Below are 19244 nucleotides of genomic sequence, written 5' to 3'. Positions count from 1 at the left end.
ATTTGATTAAATACTAAACACAGGTAAATAAGTTGTAATATTAATGTCATGTATCAGAATTTGAGAATGAACATAAATTAAAGGTTTATATGAAAACCACAAAAACAAAACAGGAATTAAATTACAACTTTATTCTGTTAATGACTTTTCCTTCAATATGGCCCCAACACTGAGTCGGAACCTTATATGAAATATGCGCTGAAAACAAATCAGCATCTAGTAAGAATTAATTAACTGATATTTTACAGAATATTATTATTATATACATATATACATTAGATCAAATACATACAAATAAAAATGGCTGCTGAAAATTGCTCTTCAGCAGTATTTTTACGACTTATTCACAGTAGTGCTTCTTGTTCCAGGTTGATCACAGGTGAAGTTCAGGTCTCGGCTCCTCACAAGACACACAGACGTATCTGTTGGGTTCACTGAGTGCGAGACTCCCTGAGGCTCATCTTCAGCTTCTTCAAGTCCAACACAATGAGAGAAGAGGGTGCTCCTCGGGTCAGTAGCCCTTCAAAAAGGTGATCAGCTTTTTGAGCGCAGACAAAGATCCGGAATGCCTCGAATCAGGTCTGAGGATAACAAGAGAGATGTGTTGGTGTTAGTTTTGGATGAATTATAATCGGAGCTGAGATTAAACTGCCGTTAGCCCTCAAAGACGTGGACCACCGGGGCACCTGGGTACTTACAGCTTCGACTTGAGTTGGGGTTTTGCGTCGTGCAAAACCACCGGTAGATCCTCATTCTCCTCCTGCTCGTGCTCTGATATTTGGCTCCAGATCTCGGTGTCGATGTACAGGGCGTCGGACAGGGTCAGGTCGGGGGGGGTGCAGGTGATCCAGCGGCACAGAGGGCAGGGGATGGTCTGCATGGTGATCGCGTGCCTGCACATTTGCTCCAGACACTGGATGCAGAAGGTGTGATGGCAGTGGAGGACTCGTGGGATCCGGTTGCTGCGGGAGAACTGGTGGCAGCACACCACACATTCCCGCTCGGCGCTGTTGAACATGGTGGAATCTGTGTGGAGATGTGGAGGGTGAAGTGGAAGACGAGTGTTCTGTCGCCAGACTGAGAGACAACCTGCTGCAAACACAGAAAGACAGAGTTATTGCATCACATTCTATCCAACACAGGGACATTTCAGAGAAAAGTAAGGCTGATATTAAACTTAATAATAATAATAAGCACCTATTTTACAATGACACACAGATGTGTTCTAGGAAAAGTCTTACCTGCAGGATGGACGGAGAGCTCTGCTCTTACTGCTAAAGGTGAAGTGACTGATGAGTGCACGCTCAGCTCAGGCGCTCTTAAAGGAGGTAACCCGGACGTGACTGAGCCTGTCTTGACTGAAAAATGTTTTCCATTCCAGTTCTTTGGAAGCTCAGAGGGCGGGCACTTTCGCACACAAACAATTTAATTCGTTGGAAGAGTTAATGAATACGTACTTCAGAGGAAGGTTTTCTAAAAGGCCCTGCAAAGCAGAGTTATTTATTTGCATTTACTATGAAAACATATGTTACACAAGATTAACTGAAGCATGGAAATGTGGGCATTTGCTGGATAATCACACAAACGCACTCCCACCATCATCAGTTTGTATTTTTTTTCTTTTTTTTTTTTAAAGATGGTGCAGAGAAAAGAGCAATACAAAGGCCAATCTTCTGCCGTCAGATCAGGTTTCTGTTGAAACAGTAGATACACAATAGAACCATCTTTACTAAATGCAATGCACAACAGTAAATTATCAGCAATTATGGGAGTCTGGGCCGTGACCTGTCTGCACGTGTTTGTCCATTGTAACTCCTCGTTTAGTCAACACTAGACGTTTCCTCAGAGTTGCGACAGACAGGCCCAGATTTTCTCTATAAATAAAGAGAACAAAAACAAAGAAAAAAAAAAAATAACATAAAGACACAAAACTGTTGGTTCTTTTCATGTGTCTCCTTCCTTGGACCTATATAGAGCTATACTATACTGGTCAGCTAAGCCAATTGAAAAAGGAAAAGAAGAGGTCCTGGTCTGACATCCTGCGCAGACACTGGTTCAGTGCTTGGCTCATGGGTTGACTGGAAACAACTGAACTCCCCTCAAACCTTGACCGTGCGTCAGTCTCTCTTCAACAGGCCGACGGGCCCAAGTTGGTTTTTCTACGTCGTTTATCTATTTGCTAACACTCGTCAATACCCTGTTGCAGCAAAACGGCTTTTTCCACTCGATGTTTTGACAGCGTTGCATCATCAGAAATATAATCTACTGATTACACGTAGATAGTCTTTTGATTTCGTTGTGACGCTTATTTGTGTGCACATGCAGTTTGCGGTCTGATATTAGTCACTGATAACCAATGAGCATGTTGATGCTTGCAGGTCATAAATCTTCATGATCTACTTTCTCTTGTTGACAAAGGCCACATGCCTTTTAGCTCAGATGTTCAGTTTGTAATGCAAACACACACGTGTATATGAAACCTGCGAGTGTCTGACAGGGCGGCCGGGATAATGCTACAATCTGATGAAGTGAGCTTTCAGGTAATGTGCTTAAATTCCAGACCAGTGTCTATTCTCCCTTTGATTGACTGCTCTTTTTTTAAAACCTGAGAAAAAAATAATTCTTCCTTGAACCAGACATTACTTAATAACAGAGTCACCTGTGAGAATGTGAAACTGAAAGTCTGAACTCTGCAGGTGAAGAAATCTGATGCTGAAATATAAACACGTACATATCCGAAAGATCACGCAAACATTTCCTGACTCTCTTCTCTTGAATTTCAAAACTGCAACGTCATCGCACCCTGAGGCAACTGTCAAATGGAAAATATGCAGAGGAAAAGGCTTTCTGTAGCAGAGACCGGCATGAGAGATCTAATTTAAGGATTAGGGTTAGCTCTTATCAGTGCTGTTGGAGACTTTTCAGGAGGAGAACCCTGCGCTCGGTTCCACCTCAGTGGAGCACGCCGGTGTCTGTGTCTTCGTGCACGCCGCGACAACCTGTGGCCTGTTTGCAAGACCTCACTTTAACGTTCTACCACAACCCATGAGCCAAGTCTGTTCCTATTGCTGACCTAAACCTCCGAAGCCCAGAGTGGATCACAACCTTATTAATAAGCCCCTTACAACCCCTGCCCTATGGTCCACTCCCCAAGCCCCTCCTCCTCTCGATCCTTCCTGGGTGGGTCGGCTTTGAGTTTCCGTCTCCAATAGTCCGTGGTGGTGGTGGCTGTGGAGGGGTTTTTACCCTGGACTGAACATCCCTCCCCCCACGTAGTGTGTTTGTAGAAGTAACTGGCTCGCCTGCAGGGTGGGGGGTGGGTGGGGGGGGGGGGGGCGGTCACCCTACAAAGCCAGCTCCTCTCACTCCTGAGCTATGCTCCTCAGCACGTATTTGACTGTGTAGGCGAACGCAGCAAAGCCTACAATCACAAACAAGTTGGCCAGAGCCCCCCCTAGAAGTCCGTGGTTACGATTGGCCTGCTGCAGACCAGGGGCCGGGTTGGCACCTGCGAGCGGGACGGGACCTCCGTTCAGGGGAGGGATGCCGTAGTGGGCGTGTTGGGGGTCTCCGTCGGGCACCACGTCGGGTAAGGGGAGGGGCTGTGTGCGGGCGTTTAACTCCTCCTGGGCCTTCTGTTTCTGTTTTATCTCCTGTGACGGGTGGAGGCAAAGACATGGGGGAATATTAGGCCAATAAAAAAACACAAGCAGGAGATGAAGATGGCAAGTTGGAGATCACGTCATTCTTACATCAACGGCATCGGGAAACAGCTCGAGGAACACTTTATCCTTGAGGTTGAAGGCCAGGCTTTGGGCCGACAGCTGCCTTTTCTGAAAGAAAAAAATGAAAAAAGAATTTAACACCTGAGATGTCACTGGCTGATGATCTAAGCGAGGCAATGTTTAGTTGAGGAGAAGAATTCAAACAACAATGAAGAGGATTTAGGCCCAGACAATGTTCCTGCTGACCCATCGACCAAGGCTCAGTCGGTAAGAGACACATTTGTTCAGGAGGAGAAAGAAGAAAGGGAGAATACATTTTGCAGGCTTTGTGGGTTTAAAAAAAAAATGTCATGAAGTTTAGGGAAACAGCAATGATTGACAATTAGAGCCGTGAAATGTTTGTAATATTTCATGATGAGGAAAATGTTTGTTTTTGTAAAAGATGGCAATTCCTACCAGTCTTCAGAAAAGCCTAAGGTTTCAAATAATGCTAAGTTCTTGGGGGGGGTGCTTTATTTTGGCCTCGCGTCTTTATGGGTAAATGATCCTTTGTTTGACCTCACCGTGTAGTCCGAGGTCTCAATGCTCCCGAGGGTGGGGCCTTTCTCCACCATGAAGCTGAGCAGACCCGTGAGGATGGTGGAAACAGACCATGCAGGGTTCCACGTGTCTGGATGGAAGTCTGTAATGGACAAACATAACCTGTGGAAGGAAACAGGCCATGTTACGGAAAACAGACCAACCAACAAATAGTTTTTGGAACTTTTTTAAAATCCTGAATTCTCACACAATTCATCAATAAGAAACTAAAGTCTTACCTTGTATTACACTTAAATCTCCCATTCGGTGTAATCATATAGATACTTGGTGGTTTGAAAGGAAACTCTCTGGGAAAAATGAGTTTTCCGTGGTAATATCCTCCTACACAAAAGAAGAATACATCACAGGACGGATTACACAATGCCGTGAGAGAAAAGGTGGGAATTTATGACACATCGTTCACAAACCACAGAAATCTGCATGTTCTAAGAAAAGCCTCTTTGACAGAAACTAGCTGAAGACTACGTGCAGGTTAACTCATCGGCATATCTTTACCTTCGTATGGAGTTTTCTCAGGACCTCGGACCACATAGTGCCTGGAAAAGACAGGAACAAGGTGTTAGTCACAACTAGGGTTTCCGGAAAATTTCCATGGGAAGTTAAGCTCGGGAATTTTGAAAAAAAAAAAAAAATGAGCAAATTAAACGCTGAGCAATAAAAACATCATTCAAAACTCTATTTTAAAGATACATGGAATACAGCACACGCTGCATGTTGAATTTCAACCCTCCACTGTGCCTTCTTCCATCACATGCACAGATAACTCCCAGCATCCTTCACACTACAGCAGGCCCTGCTGTAGTGTGCAGGACTAGTCAGGTAAGTTTTGATGATATTACTGGGGAAAATATATTAGCATGCTGATTGAGGATTGTTCATCTGTTCATCTAGCCTATTTCCATTCATTTATCCATCAATTGTTCAATATTTTTACAGACAATTTCAATTGTTTGGCTAACTATTTATATCTCTGGCATTGCATTTCATTTCACCCCATCCAATGTAGAAGGAAAGGCTGTGTACATTAGCAAATACTGTACAAAGACCTATGTTAAGAATGACACAAAGATGCAGAAGCATATTAAGTCAAGTGCCCAAAGTTTTCCTCAGGGCTCAAATCAGCCTATGACAAAACAAAATGTTTATATTTATGTCTGTATATGACAAGCTAAATACAGTTAGTATAAATTATCCACAAAATTTCCCGTTAATTCCCGTATATTCCCGTTAATTCCCATGGAAAGTTTCCAAGTTTGAATATTCCCAGAATTTTGCAACCCTAGTCACAACACTTCTACAAGACGTCTACAGTACCTAATGTTTGACCTCAGTTTCTCCTTTGATCTGCCTTTCTTTTTTCTTGTCTTTAACTTTATTTGGTGAATCTTGGTGGTCTAATCGCTGGGATGCACATCACACAACTCAAACTGCAACTATCAATTATTTTCACCTGCGATTCATCAGCTAGTAATTATATATTGATGACTAACATTGTCTCCAATGCATAAGAAAGGTATAAGAGGTATAAGATCACTTTGACAAATGAAACCATAAAGATCTTGTTATAGAAATTTGAGGGCCATCACATTTTGGTATTTTTCTTTTAACAAATACATACGCTTGTAATCAATCATCAACTACTTGCAGGGCTACACAGCATTCCCGGAAAACATATGCTGTAACTGTAAGTCACTACGGCAGAGGACAGAAACTGGATTTTCTGCTCAGGGCAGTGGAACAACAGACGAGGGTGCGGCGTAATTACAGACCCACCGCATGTGGGTAATATGCAAAGTAGAATCCTTGCACTGATGCCAAACCACAACTCAACTGTCTCCCTCTCTATTTGAGTGAGACTCTAACTTAAATAAAAGTTGTTGTCAACTTACCAAAGGTTTGCGTTATATTTTTTTAGAAACTATATTTAGTAGATTTTTAAAAATAATTTTATGTTTTTGTAAGTATTTAAATTAGAGAGACTGAAAATTCAAATTTATATATCTGGAAAAAAGGGTTGAAGCTGGTGGATGAGCAACTTACCATTCTAGGATGTTGGAGGGGAGAGGTTCTGCACAGATGTAAGGCACGGGGTCTTTCTTTATCCTGAGGTAATCCTGCTTAAGTCGCTGAGTCGCTGTGGTTGGAGCTCTCTTATTCCCGTTGTTGTTCATCTGCAAATTAAGAAGACATGCAAAAATGAACATACTAAAATTGGTCTCGGTTCCTTTGGTCTTTACACTTGTTATCAGGATTTAGAATCAGGATGTACTCTTTCAAATCTGGAGCTGTTCTAGTGTCTGGTAAATCCGTCTGTTACCAGCGTATGACTATTGTGAATTTGACACATCATGCTATCGTGCATGTCTTGGATTGTAGTGACACAGATATTTAAATGTGTCAAATTGGTTGAACTGCCACTCAGAACTGTGTAGAACATAGTGTGATTGTATCATATTAGCTGATAAAAGACTAAATTGTGAAGCAGCAACAAACATGTTGCGTTTGCAAACTGTAACTGCAGCTGTGAGTCAGGCTCACAAGGAAACGGGTTTGACTGACAGAATCAGAATTGTTTTTATTTCAACTAATATTTGCATATATTGGAAATTGCCATTGAAGCACAGATTGAACTTCAAGGCGAAACCCGAAGAAGGTAATTATAGCTTAATTTTTACCACAAAACCACTTTTATGCAGTAAAACATCTCAGACCGGTTTCCCTGCTGACAGTGAGTTGTTTGAATCATCTTAAACTTGTCAGTCCGTGTGAATAATACAGTGTGTGGAATTTACGTGCGGCGCCACTTGTAAGATCTCATTATCAGTCCTGCCTTTCCCCCCAGCATCACTCCAGCCCTGTCCCTACACACACCAATACAGTTTTTCGCTCTTCTTTTAGTTTCGTAAAAATGTCCTCACCTGTGCACGTCCACTCCGGAGTGCGGAGCAAAACAGCATTACCTTTTTCTGTCAAAACTCTATCTGATGAAAACAAGCAGCTGGGCAGAGTTTAATATATCTGTGGATTCATCTAACTGTAAAACATACTTCCCTTTCTTAACTCTATCCACCAGCTGGCACGTCATGTCCTGGGCCATGTCGGTGATGCACCGGACAATAGTCCCGTTAGACAGCGGCACTTATTCCAGATCACGGGCTTATAATTTATCCCCATGCATGGCCAGATTTATAGCTAAAGCAGCGGGTTTAATTAACGTTTCGCCAATTTTGTCTGGCTCTTTTGCCTGTGCAATGAAATATGCCACCTCATATGAAGGTCGCTTGTTCCGCTAATCCGTGTCGTAATAACCTCATGGGTCAACAAAGAAAAAAGAAAAAACTGATGGAAATGTTTTTATTGCATGGTTTTATTCTAATTTCAACTGTAAGCTATTTTATTTAGTGACTTTATTGTTGAAGGTTAATGTGTAGTTCCTGTGGTAAGCGGGTCGTTTGTGGGGACTCTTATTTTGAAAGGGGGTTTTTAACGGAAGGGGGTTCTGTGAGAAGAGTTGTTATGGAAGGAAACGGATAATAAACGGGTGCGATGTCTCGTGTGTCCTTTTCCGGCTGAGGCCTGATATAATACGACAACAAAACGCTTGGCTACACAACTCATATTTATGTATATATTTATTAGGGCTGCCGCGATTCGTCGACGTCATCGATTACGTCGACGCTGAAAATGCGTCGACGCATTTTTTTTTTTAAACCGCTGGGCACCAGCCGCGATAGACTATGCATGCCGCGGTTGGGGCAGCAGTCGCCCCGGCGCACTCCCCTCCACGCAGCCGGAGGCTCGGTGTGCGGCCCGCCTCAAGTTGTTTTTTTTGGGGGGGGGGGGTCCTCGTCCACGGCGCTTCACGGCGTCGCTGGTGCGGGGGCTTCCTTTCTCTTGGACCGCGGGGCGGTGTCCGTCGCAGGTGCGGACGGCGGCCCTGGACGCGAGTCGGGTCCTTCTCGCGTCACCTCAGCTACGGCGCCCGCGTGGGGGGAGGGGGGGCCGCTAGACTGAGTCCAGAACATGTGGACATGCTGACATTCTTACATTACAACACGCATGTCTAACTAACGTTTGAGTTTGATTTTGAGCTGGACACCATTGTTTCTTATACTTTAAACTTGTTGCACTTTGTTTAATATGCAGACATAACTTTTTTATTTTGATAAGGGGTTAAATAGAAACTTTGATATCTTTTTGAGTTGCACTGCTGATTCAACTTATAAGCCCTCTTTTTTATTTATTTTTATCACGTTGGAGTTGCTAGTTTAAACCTACAGTTTTGCACTTTAATATTTGAGCCTTTGTTTACATTTTGTTTTGTGCTGCATTATACGATGACATACAGTTTGTTGTTGTCAAAATAAAATTAACTGAAATGAAATGGTCAATTTGATTTTTTTGGAGGAAAATTAGTCGTTTAGATTAATCGACTAATCGATAAAATAGTCGTCCGATTAATCGATAGAAAAATAGTCGTTAGTGACAGCCCTAATATTTATACAATAACACATTTTTTGGACGGCATCTCGCGACCCCCACTTTGGGAACCCCTGATTTAGATCACGTTGATGCTGCACTGGAAAAATGAATAGTGTCTTTCATCATCAATGTTTATACTTATCAGGATAAATGTCACATTGTTGTTTTGCTCCCAAGTGAATGTTGTGGTTTTTAAACCTTCTTCATGAGCAGAGAATGACAAACACTTATGAAGTAGATCAGATAAAAAATATAATCATTATATTGGTATATATCGGACATTTGTTGTAATTAGGGTTGCAAAGGGGTGGAAAGTTTCCGGTAAATTTCCGGAAACTTTCCACGGGAATATTAAGCACGGGAATTTGGGGAATTAAAAAAAAAAAAAAAACTATGCAAATTAAACGCTGAGCAATAAAAACATCATTCAAAACACTATCTTAAAGATGTATGGAATGCAGCACACACTGCACGTTCAATTTCAACCCTCCACTGTGCATTCTTCCATCACATTCACAGATAACTCCCAGAATCCTTCACACTACAGCAGGGATATTGAGGCCTGCTGTATTGTGCAGGACGAGTCAGGTAAGATTCGATGATATTACTGGGGAAAATATATTAGCATGCTGATTGAGGATTGTTCATCTGTTCATATAGCCTATTTCCATTAATTTATCCATCAATTGTAAAATATTTTTGCAGACTATTCCAATTAACTATTTATATCTCTAGCATTGCATTAGTGTTTTTTTTACAAACTTTTTTCTCATCTTATTCTACAGAACATTGCCACGTCTCATGTGTGGAGACATTTCACCCCATCCAATGTAGAAGGAAAGGCTGTGTACATTTGCAAATACTGCACAAAGACCTATGTTAAGAATGACACAACAATGCAGAAGCATATAGTGAAGTGCCCAAAGTTTCCTCAGGGCTCAAATCAGCCTGACACAACTAAATTTGTATATTTATGTCTGTATATGACAAGGTTAATACAGTTAGTATAAATTACCCACAACATTTCCAGTTTATTCCCCTTAATTCCCGTTAATTCCTGTTAATTCCCATGGAAAGTTTCCAACTTTGAATATTCCCGGAATTTTGCAACTCTAGTTGTAATTATTAACTCCACCAAGGAGGTTATAGTGATGGAAGTTTTTTAGGAAGCTGGTGAAAGGAAGTGTTTAAAAAAAACTCCTTCACAGTTATGTTTCACACCTGTCTGTTCCTTGGTTTGTAAAAAAGCAGTACAATGTAGTCAGAAATTTAGCTTTAACTTAATTTAGCCTGATTGACTCACAGGGCAAACATCTGCAACAGGGTACACCTTAAGAGTTGTTAAATTCAAGAATATTACATGTCCCCATGAAGGTTATTTTTAAATAAATATATGTAAGATCCCCTGTGTGTTGAGTAATGGATAATGTATTCTCCATCAATACCTCTGGATTAAAATGCAGACTGACAGACTTTTATTAGTGAGCAAGCTTATGCAAAAAACGACTGGACGTATCACCAATTAAATGTATATGCAGATTCAGGTCAGGTTTGTCTTCAGGAATTAAATATCACTTCCTTTAACATAACAAGAAATTGCTTCTTCTTTCTTACATTTTCACTTATTTCCCAGGGAACGATTAATGGATGTTAATGAAACCACATGTTTACGGAACTCATATCTATGCGTGTGTGGATTTTCTTGGCACTGAATTGAATTAAAAGGGAACTGTTGGGCCTTGGGGACGCTCTGTGTTCTGCTGTGTCTCTCCAGGTGACAGTTATATCACCCAGTCCTCCATAAAACCAGTCCCATTAATTAAGATACATTTATTTATCCCACACACATGCAAGGGGAAATTTAACCTCCGCTTTTTACCCACACAGAGCAGAGGGAAACCCCGGGGAGCAGATGTTGGGGGAGTAAGGTGCCTTGCTCAGGGGCACTAGACAGGGTAGGGAGATTTTTTGGACAGATCAATCCAAGTTCGTCTTTTTGTTGTTTCTCCGTGGAGTCGAACCAGATACCAAGTTTCTGCCACTAGTCCACCGCCTCTCACACATTAGGTGTCATATTGGAGATCCTATGCTGGCTGGAGCCTCTGTGCGGGGACTGGGGTGGTGTTTTGAAAGTGCACTCCACGTCACACGCCCTATGCGCCAGGACACGACATATATTTAACTCCAGCTCGGCCCCGGTGAACTCCAGATCCCTTCAGTGTCTGAGCTGCTGTCAGGCGGCGAGCAGCTGACGACGGGCTGCGGGAGGAAGTGAAGGGAAGTGAAGTCAGCGTCGCTTCCTCATACAGGCCGAGCGAGCTGACGCAGGTCGTGTTTCCGCTGGGACTAATCCCCGGCGAGCTACGCTAATGATACACCCCCACCTGAACCAGTCGGGTGAGCAGGTGACCCCCCCCCCCCTTGCTCGCTGGCTGTAAACAAACAGAGCCAGACCAGCTTGCACCACTTGCACGCCGACATGACACCTAGCCCAGGACGAGTGGCGCAGTAAACACGGAGCGGTCCGCGCTGCCCGCTCAGGAAGGCTAGCTGGGTTTTAAACCAATCCCTCAGGTACACTGTGATCCCCGTGTTAGCCACCCGCCGGCTAACGGTGGCTAGCCTAGGCCAGAGCTATGTTTAGCTAGTTGGCGTTAGCATCCCTTCGGTAGGGACCGCTGTTACGAACCAGATCCGAGCCCCCGGGTCTGTGACAGTTTAGGACACACGTACCTCTCCAGAGACCCCGGTGAGGACGGGTGTTCGCGACTGGACCCGGGATGAGGCGGCTGTCTCCTGTCGTCAAACCCCCAATCCGGTGAGACGATGGCAGCGACGTAGCTTTAGCTAGCGCCTACAGCAGGAGTGACGCTTCCGGTTCTTCTTCTTCTTCGCTTGTGGAAAAGTGGCTGAGAAAACGACAGAGGAAGTGAACCTCCGCTACGAGCTTATGTGGAATTTGGAAAAGAATGAATGAAAGCCAAATTCACACGTAAATATAATTATATGTTTGACCTCAGTAAACCAACTAACATTTGTAGTGAATATGTCCTAATTATACATTTTAAATACTTCTATTGTGACGTGTTGTATCGTGCCTGCTTACAAACGGCACTATACTCCCTTAAATATGTCAACCAAAACAGCGGTTTGTTTATATAGTATTAACTTAAGATCTGACAAGTCTGGTTACCGTAAGGCTACCGACACTGCCAAGATGACCACGTCTTTCCTTTTCCTTCTTTGTTAAACAACATTTTAAAGAAGACAAATTTAAATGCACAGAAAAATCCATGACAGCCTTTTATTTCAAATATTTTATTTCTGCAATGAGGTGCAAGAATCGGAGAGGTGCAGTAGATAAAATGTAATTATTCACAACACAAAATGAGACACTTCACTGATTTTAAACCTCTAGTATAATATACTCATCACAGAGAGTAGTTTTAAGCTGTGGGAACAGTTGCACAGTATATTTATAATTCCTGGTGTTATTTTGGCTTTGACCTGGAGATGGCCCATTTTAAGGAGGCATGGAGTCATGCACATTTAACAGGCAGTTAAATATGCTCTCATGCTCAATTATGGGATATTAAAAATCCAGACATTCGGGCATATTGAGCCATACCTGAGAGTATAAAGGCTCCTTTTGTATATGTCTTTTGTGTCTTAAGGAAGTGCAATACTATGTTGTTGAAGTGCCCCTATACGAAAAAAACAGTCTGGTGTCAGGTGAACTCAAATAACTGTGCAAAGGAACTGTTTGAACATGACATGACCTCCCTTGTACAAACTGAGCATAGAAATAGAGAACAATGATATTCAGTAATAAAATAGCTTCAGATTCTGCAGGGTTTTGACACATTTGTCTTTATCTGCATCACTCAATCCCAGGCACCACATGTATTTTCTAACAGCAGGGACTGCTTCTGTATCTGAAGAGTGGTGAGATGAGTTGGTGGTCAGCTGTGGTCACTCTGGTGTCCTGCAGCGGCCGAACTGAACGCTCCTTCTTCTCAACTTCTCGGGCTGGAGAGACGCGAGGAGAGAAAACTGGCGAAAGACGTCAACACAGGAGGCGTGACCTGCGGAATGGGACACTTGACATAAATCAAGGGGGCTTGCCCTGACTGTGAGCACTGTGGAGACAGCAGGGAATTGTCTGCTGGGTTTTGCTTTACTTTTGCAACAAATCAAACCTTATTTAAAACGTAAAATCAAGGAAATGAGTCAGAAAATACACAAATCTCCAGTCACCCACATATCATTATCTTCAGGAGGCAAGAAAAACAGATCCACCTACATGCACCCATGACAGAGTAAAGTCCCCTGAATTGCGCCTCAAGATCCCAAGACTGAGGCGCCTCTGTCTAGCCTGGTATACACCTATTGCTTCAGTATGATTAAATGACTCACTCCTCTCCAAACCTCCTTTGTTTGTTTACCTAAATGCTCTGTGGAAACCACGTGCTTAAGGTTCCTCTCCAAGATGTTTTTTTTTACAAAAAGGGAAATTAGAAAAGGGAAATAATCCCTTGGATCCAATTTCCTCTTGTACATTTTTAAATCACTAGGAAATTATATCTGGTCTCATGTGCTTAATATTCAAAGTCACATTTTATCATATTAATACTACTGCACTCTTTAGTGTGCATTCCTCTTATGAGTCCCCTTATGAGACCACATTAAAATTCACTAGATCCAGATTTTTATTTGGATCTGCACCAAATTTTTACAAACTCATAATTATCTGTCTCATGTGTGTTTTAAATTTTTAAGATCCATGAAATGCAGCAGCTTGGGTTCGAGTCCGACCCTTGATGCATGTCACCCCTCCCTCCCTCTATATCTCCCTCTTTCACACTTAATACACTGTTGTACCCTGATAAAGGCAAAAATTATCCATGAATCATTTTCTGACAAATCAAGAAAATGTTGACAAACACACAATCAAGATGTTAGATGTTAAGTGAATAATAATAAATAAACATTTCTAGATCCAACACTTATTCCACTGCACCAACATTTAATGGGTTCTTCCTTAGGTCATCGTCCCTCCACACAACTTCATGGAATCAGTCGAGAATATTTTTTTATTTAATCCTGCTAAATAACTAACAAACAAGCCTCCTTGGTCGAGGCTACTGGTTCAACTTACCATTGGATGTATGATTTTTCAAATATTTTTTATATTGATCATTTTATTAAGGTATTACCTACATATTTTCAAATGCATGTGAATACTGAATCTTACAGCACTTTCTTCTGACTTAACTCTCCTCTACAGCACATCTGTGAGAAGTCCCAGATATATAATTTCTTCCTGTGAGACAAATAAGGTTCATATCATCAAGACGGCTCCAAATATATTCCCAGAGAGAGGGGTAAAATGAGTCTATGACAGAAAGACACCCTGAAGTTCCCCGACAGCCACAGAAGCAGAGAGAACACAGTGCCCCTATGAGACGGCCCAGGAGGCTTCACTCACTCTCTCCCGACCATCCTTGGCTTTAACTCTCCTGCTGCCTGTGGCAACCCCTGTGGCAACAGAAGCAATGGAATGTCAGACATTGTTTTACTTGCTCACGTGTTTAGTGTCAGGTGAGGAATTAGGCAATTCTAGCACACGAGAACAGGTTTTCAGCGATGATGTACGAGCGCTTGTGAGATCATATGAGATGTTTTAACACACTGGAGACACTTCATTATTCAAGGCACAGTGTTGCAGCTGTTGCAAGCTGCAAACAGAAGCACTATTTAACAGCCATAACGTGCTAAACACTAAAGTGGTATTTAAATATCATGTGTGCTGGAGGTGTCTGTGTGCACACCTCAATTATATATAATTATACTATTGTATTGCTTTGAATAGGCCAAATGCTGCCCAGTTTGTTATAGACCAAAAGACACACCAGACCATATTGTGAAAAATACTATTCTCCCAACATCAAAATGAAATTATTACAAATTTAGAGCAGCGACTCTCTGCAAACCATTTCAAATACATTGCTTTGATGTTGAGAGAATGTCACAGATAAGAGATGAGACAGGAAACAGAAATGAGCGCAACAAGCAGGAAGCAGGGTTAGTTCATCATGAGTTTCTCAGTTTTATTGTATGCATTTTGTTTTCTTCTTTTCCCCCTCAGTGCTTGTAAAGACAGGAAAGAAAGTATTCAAAAGATAGCCAAATGTCAGTGAACAGAGAAACAAGTAGAGCAGGACTCTGTCACAGTTCTGCCTGACAGGATGTTTTAGTTTTTTTTATGAAGAGAGTAAAAAGACAAACATAAAACCGATCAGACAGTCAGGATCCTTGATTGAATGCTGAGAGGCAGGCAGTTGGCTTCGAGTTAAAATACACAGGTGTACTATTTACAGCATGTTTGTCTGAACAGCACCTTTAACCACTCTTATGTCAATACACACAATGGACACGACATTTAATACTTCCTGCTATAGGGCCCGTATGGGTCCACTAACAGTTTGGTCACAGTAGCTTCACATCACCTCCTAGACTGGTTCTACTTGCAGCACATCAAACTATTGCAGAATATCACCTGTTGTTACAAAGTCTCTCAGGCGAGTCACATTTCTGTCACCTCTTTTTTTGAATACATGAGTACACGATCAGTGTTTTTACCACTCTGTCACCTCACAAAGCAAGGTAAGACTATGCTGCATCTACTCTGAACAGTTTCAGAAAAGAAAAAAACTGTGATATCATACAACAATGTCAGACACTTTCCCTTTAAAAAATCTTTGGCAGAGGAAAATAAAACCACATGTGGAAATAATCAAATCAAAAAGGACAGGACGGAGGAGGTCACCACAGGTTGGACTGGTGGATGGAAGAGCGGCACAGAGGTGCAAAGAGGAACTTCTGACACTCAACCGGTCGAGGTGGTTCATGCTTATTCCACTGGACTGCACTGCACGACATGATCAAACCGTAGAAAACTATTTCATCATGCTCATCATAATGCAAAACGATGTCAAAGTTGCCAAAAAAAGAAGATTCTGGCTTGGCATGCAGGGAATACTCTCAGCATTTACCAGTGAGGGAAGCCAGAAACGAACAACCTTTGAGCACCACCAAGGGTGTAAACCGTTCTTAAGTGATGAGCTCCATGATCTCACCACAGGTTCTGTCTCATGTTTGTGTATTTCCAACAAAACTGAGCCGTGGGTTTACACACATGAGTCAACAACTCAGCGAGTTCCCACCCTCAAAAACTCAAAATACTTAGGAACAGGTTCACTGTAATAAAAAATCCCCTGTCAAATCTCTTTCAGTGGTTTGTTTGAGTAACAAATAATTGTTCATGCAGAAGCATGAGGCCTTTATAAAGCAAACAGAAAGCAAAAAGTCGCATGAGTAATGTTGTCTGACAACTTGCGTCATCAATTCCAAGAAACGCTATCAGATCAAAATGACAATCAATTAGAGAAATGCAGACGATAAACTGCACCAAGAATGCATTGCACTGGTCCTCTGGAGATACACATAAATAATAATAATAATAATAAAAAAAGTCACACTTACTAAATGAAAATAAAAAAAAATACTGGAGATGGGAAAAGTGCACATGTTCTTTTTTTCCTTTACATATTGTATCATAATATCATATTATTTAACTCTGTCTCTCAGTATTCTCTCATGCACGCACTCATTCACTCTTCATGTCACAAAGGGTCTCAGAAAGCAAGCGAGCGTCTCCTCCCTCACAAGCCTTTCAGTATTTTTGTCACAGTTTTACAATAACTTCCCTTCCAGACCTTCTCCTCAATACACACAGGAAACTGCCCTGCTCACCTCTGATGCAGCTGCTTTTTTTTTTCTTGAAGTTATGGAACTTTTTTTTTTCACCTCATGCCACAGCACATATAGAGATTAGCCATTTTAACTTCTTAATATGTATATTTACATCTCTGATTGAGAAGAGATGGGTACGCTGGATGTCAACACAGATGGTTTGAATAGATAGAAAGCATGGAGGGGGTTAATGCAGTTGTTCAGAGGTCAGAGCTGTTAGGCCACAGTAAACCCCCCCGCACACGACAGGTATAAGTTAGAGGATAACCCCGTTAATAAAACACCAAAATGTACTTTTACTGTGTATGTGTGTGATGGCGGTGCTGGGTAATGGCAAGCAGAGACACGGTGATGCAGAGAAAATGGAAGTGGTGGCTGTATTGTCAGTAGAGTTAAAAAGGTCCATCAGGGGTCTCCCTATGACACGACGCTCCCCCATAATGAGCAAGTGGTACGCTCCTCTCTTCTTAGACGCCTGTAAGCCTTCGTCTACACGGTTATTTTCAGTTTCCAATGAGGGGGAATATGTGGTATGTATATACTAGAGTATGTATATATAATGTATACATGTATATAACACAAGCTACACTCCTGGATACAGGAGTAACTAGCACTCCTCTATCGTGAGGCAGATGAACTCCTGGATGCACTTCCTATACTGCTGCTCAGTGGGGCTGCTGCCCGGGTATTGACCTGGTTGACCCAGCGGAGCCTCGGCCTCCCGCATCTCCTCGTTCATCCGGGCTAAACGTAATCTGTTGAAGAGAAGGGAGAGCGGGAGAGAGGATGAGATTGAGAGAAAGTGAGAAAGGCAAAGAAAAAAGCAGAAATGAGAAATGGGAAGGCAGCAGGTGAGGAAAGAGAGAAATACAAAGGAAGGGAAAGGATGGAGATGGTCAGGCGCCAGGACATCATTGGAAATGTGTTGGTAAACAGCAGTGACAGAAGACAGATGATAGAAGGAGGGAGGAAAGGAGGGAAGAAAAGAGTGAAGGTCATTATCACCGTGAGCTTCCATTGCAGAAGAATAATTAAAAACCTATTGAACAACATTTAGAAGACAGTTGATTTTTGAGAAGAATTCAGATGATTTACAGTGTGACGATGTCTGCGTTGGCAGCCTGCACGGCGATACTCAGCGGGTCATGACCCTGCTCGTCCACCTCCGTCTGCGACGCTCCCCTCTTCAGGAAGAGACACACCTGACTGGGAAGCAAAAGTTACAGGGAGAGAAAAGACAGAGAATGATGTCAGTTGTTAACATCAGAAATCACTTTTTATTCCATAAAAATTACAAGTATCATTATTAACAAAAAAGCAGAAGGATGAGAACAAATGTTTATGGGCTGATAAACTCATAGATGTGACATTTGTTGATTTTTCCAAGCAATGATCTGAGACCGTATGACTAAACTCCAAAAGAATTTATGTCCAACAACAACCTGCCACAAGTGTGGCTGTTGTCAGTTTCTGACGAAAATACTTAATGACTCATACAGTCTATACCATGTCTGGGAAGTGGAGCAATCCTCGTGACATCAGAGTATTTTGATGCAGGCTGGCACATGAACTAGGTCACGAGGAAGACGCTGTTCTTTTCCCTTTGCAGGCGTCACTTACCCAGTGTGCCCCAGGTAGGTGGCGTGGTGCAGCGGGCCTCTGCCCCTCATGTCCCTCTGGTTCACATCAGCTCCGTTCTGCAGCAGGAACTCACAAGCTATCAGAGAGCCCTGGCAGAGAGACAGACGGACAGAGAGTTGTTTTTAAAAAATGTTTTATTTCTTTCAAGTGATAGTTGAACATTACTGACTTATTTACTCACTATTTAACCCACACAGATTCCGCAATTATTTGATATCGCAAAATCAGTCAAATAAATGAGAGTGAATTGCTGATTTATAAAATTCAGATGCTTTTGAGGGTCGAACAAACTTAGTGTCTCACCCCGGTCACGGCCTGTATGAGCGGCGTTTTCCCCTCCTCGTCCTCACTCGCGGCGTGGACGTCAGCACCGTGTGCAAACGCCTCGGCCATGAGCGGCAGGTTGTGCAGACGCGAGGATCGGTAGAGGAGCGCCCCGGGATGGAGCTCCCTTGGATCTTCCGGGTCCGATGACATTTCCTGCTCGATCTCCACCTCGCCACTGGACGACTCCTCCGACTCCTCGTCTGAGGGTAGGTAAGGAAACAGGTAAGGAGACCAAATGCTAGTGAGTGAACGTGCCGCGGTTCCTTTTGAGGGATTATGACATTATGACATTATGCAGCGTGACTGGGCTCGTCAAGGTCTTCACAGGAATTCTGTCCGACATACTTTTTCTGTGATCTTTAGTGTGATGTTTCTTTACAACATCAAACTCTTGACAAAGTAAACACTGGGTTATTGTGAAACTCTTATTGACGCAAGTGTCCAGCCGTTACCATGAATAACTCTTTGTATTCGACATGCACAATCATTTTCCTGTGAAAACACACACACCTTCTTCCGTGACACTGTCCACCACTGAGCCAAAAACCAGGATGTCAGTGCTGCCGTCAGTGCTTCCTCCGAGGCCGCTGTCGCTGCTGAGACCTGCGGGGCCAAGCATCGCCAAGCCACGGACACGTTAATCATTACACAGCA

The 19244-nt window shown here is 42.6% G+C and overlaps 3 protein-coding genes across 3 annotated transcripts in view; all 3 read right to left on the bottom strand.

Moving 5' to 3' along the window:
- Positions 1 to 241: 241 nt before the first annotated feature.
- Positions 242 to 1300, bottom strand: LOC132999830 (E3 ubiquitin-protein ligase rnf152-like). The gene is made up of 3 exons (XM_061069607.1): positions 1242 to 1300; positions 699 to 1092; positions 242 to 581 (listed from the first exon to the last, which is right to left on the bottom strand). The coding sequence occupies exons 2-3, from the start codon at positions 1016 to 1018 to the stop codon at positions 512 to 514; spliced, it is 390 nt and encodes a 129-aa protein (XP_060925590.1). The 5' UTR covers positions 1019 to 1092; positions 1242 to 1300; the 3' UTR covers positions 242 to 511.
- Positions 1301 to 3339: 2039 nt separating this feature from the next.
- Positions 3340 to 11690, bottom strand: ube2j2 (ubiquitin-conjugating enzyme E2, J2 (UBC6 homolog, yeast)). The gene is made up of 7 exons (XM_061069311.1): positions 11541 to 11690; positions 6366 to 6496; positions 4821 to 4861; positions 4544 to 4646; positions 4289 to 4427; positions 3753 to 3833; positions 3340 to 3653 (listed from the first exon to the last, which is right to left on the bottom strand). The coding sequence occupies exons 2-7, from the start codon at positions 6494 to 6496 to the stop codon at positions 3363 to 3365; spliced, it is 786 nt and encodes a 261-aa protein (XP_060925294.1). The 5' UTR covers positions 11541 to 11690; the 3' UTR covers positions 3340 to 3362.
- Positions 11691 to 12164: 474 nt separating this feature from the next.
- Positions 12165 to 19244, bottom strand: part of acap3b (ArfGAP with coiled-coil, ankyrin repeat and PH domains 3b) — a 56842-nt gene continuing 49762 nt past the window's right edge. Inside the window, exons 20-26 of the mRNA XM_061070654.1 lie at positions 19101 to 19193; positions 18567 to 18790; positions 18243 to 18352; positions 17718 to 17828; positions 17316 to 17377; positions 14296 to 14345; positions 12165 to 12892 (exon numbers count right to left, since the gene is read on the bottom strand). Of these exons, the coding sequence (XP_060926637.1) occupies positions 12824 to 12892; positions 14296 to 14345; positions 17316 to 17377; positions 17718 to 17828; positions 18243 to 18352; positions 18567 to 18790; positions 19101 to 19193 (719 nt within the window). The 3' untranslated portion in view covers positions 12165 to 12823. The remainder of the gene's footprint in view (positions 12893 to 14295; positions 14346 to 17315; positions 17378 to 17717; positions 17829 to 18242; positions 18353 to 18566; positions 18791 to 19100; positions 19194 to 19244) is intronic.

The sequence above is a fragment of the Limanda limanda genome, chromosome 4, assembly GCF_963576545.1.
Source record: "Limanda limanda chromosome 4, fLimLim1.1, whole genome shotgun sequence".
Taxonomy (NCBI): Eukaryota; Metazoa; Chordata; class Actinopteri; order Pleuronectiformes; family Pleuronectidae; genus Limanda; species Limanda limanda.
The sequence above is the reverse complement of the archived record's forward strand: the minus strand, read 5'-3'. Positions and strand labels throughout refer to the sequence as shown.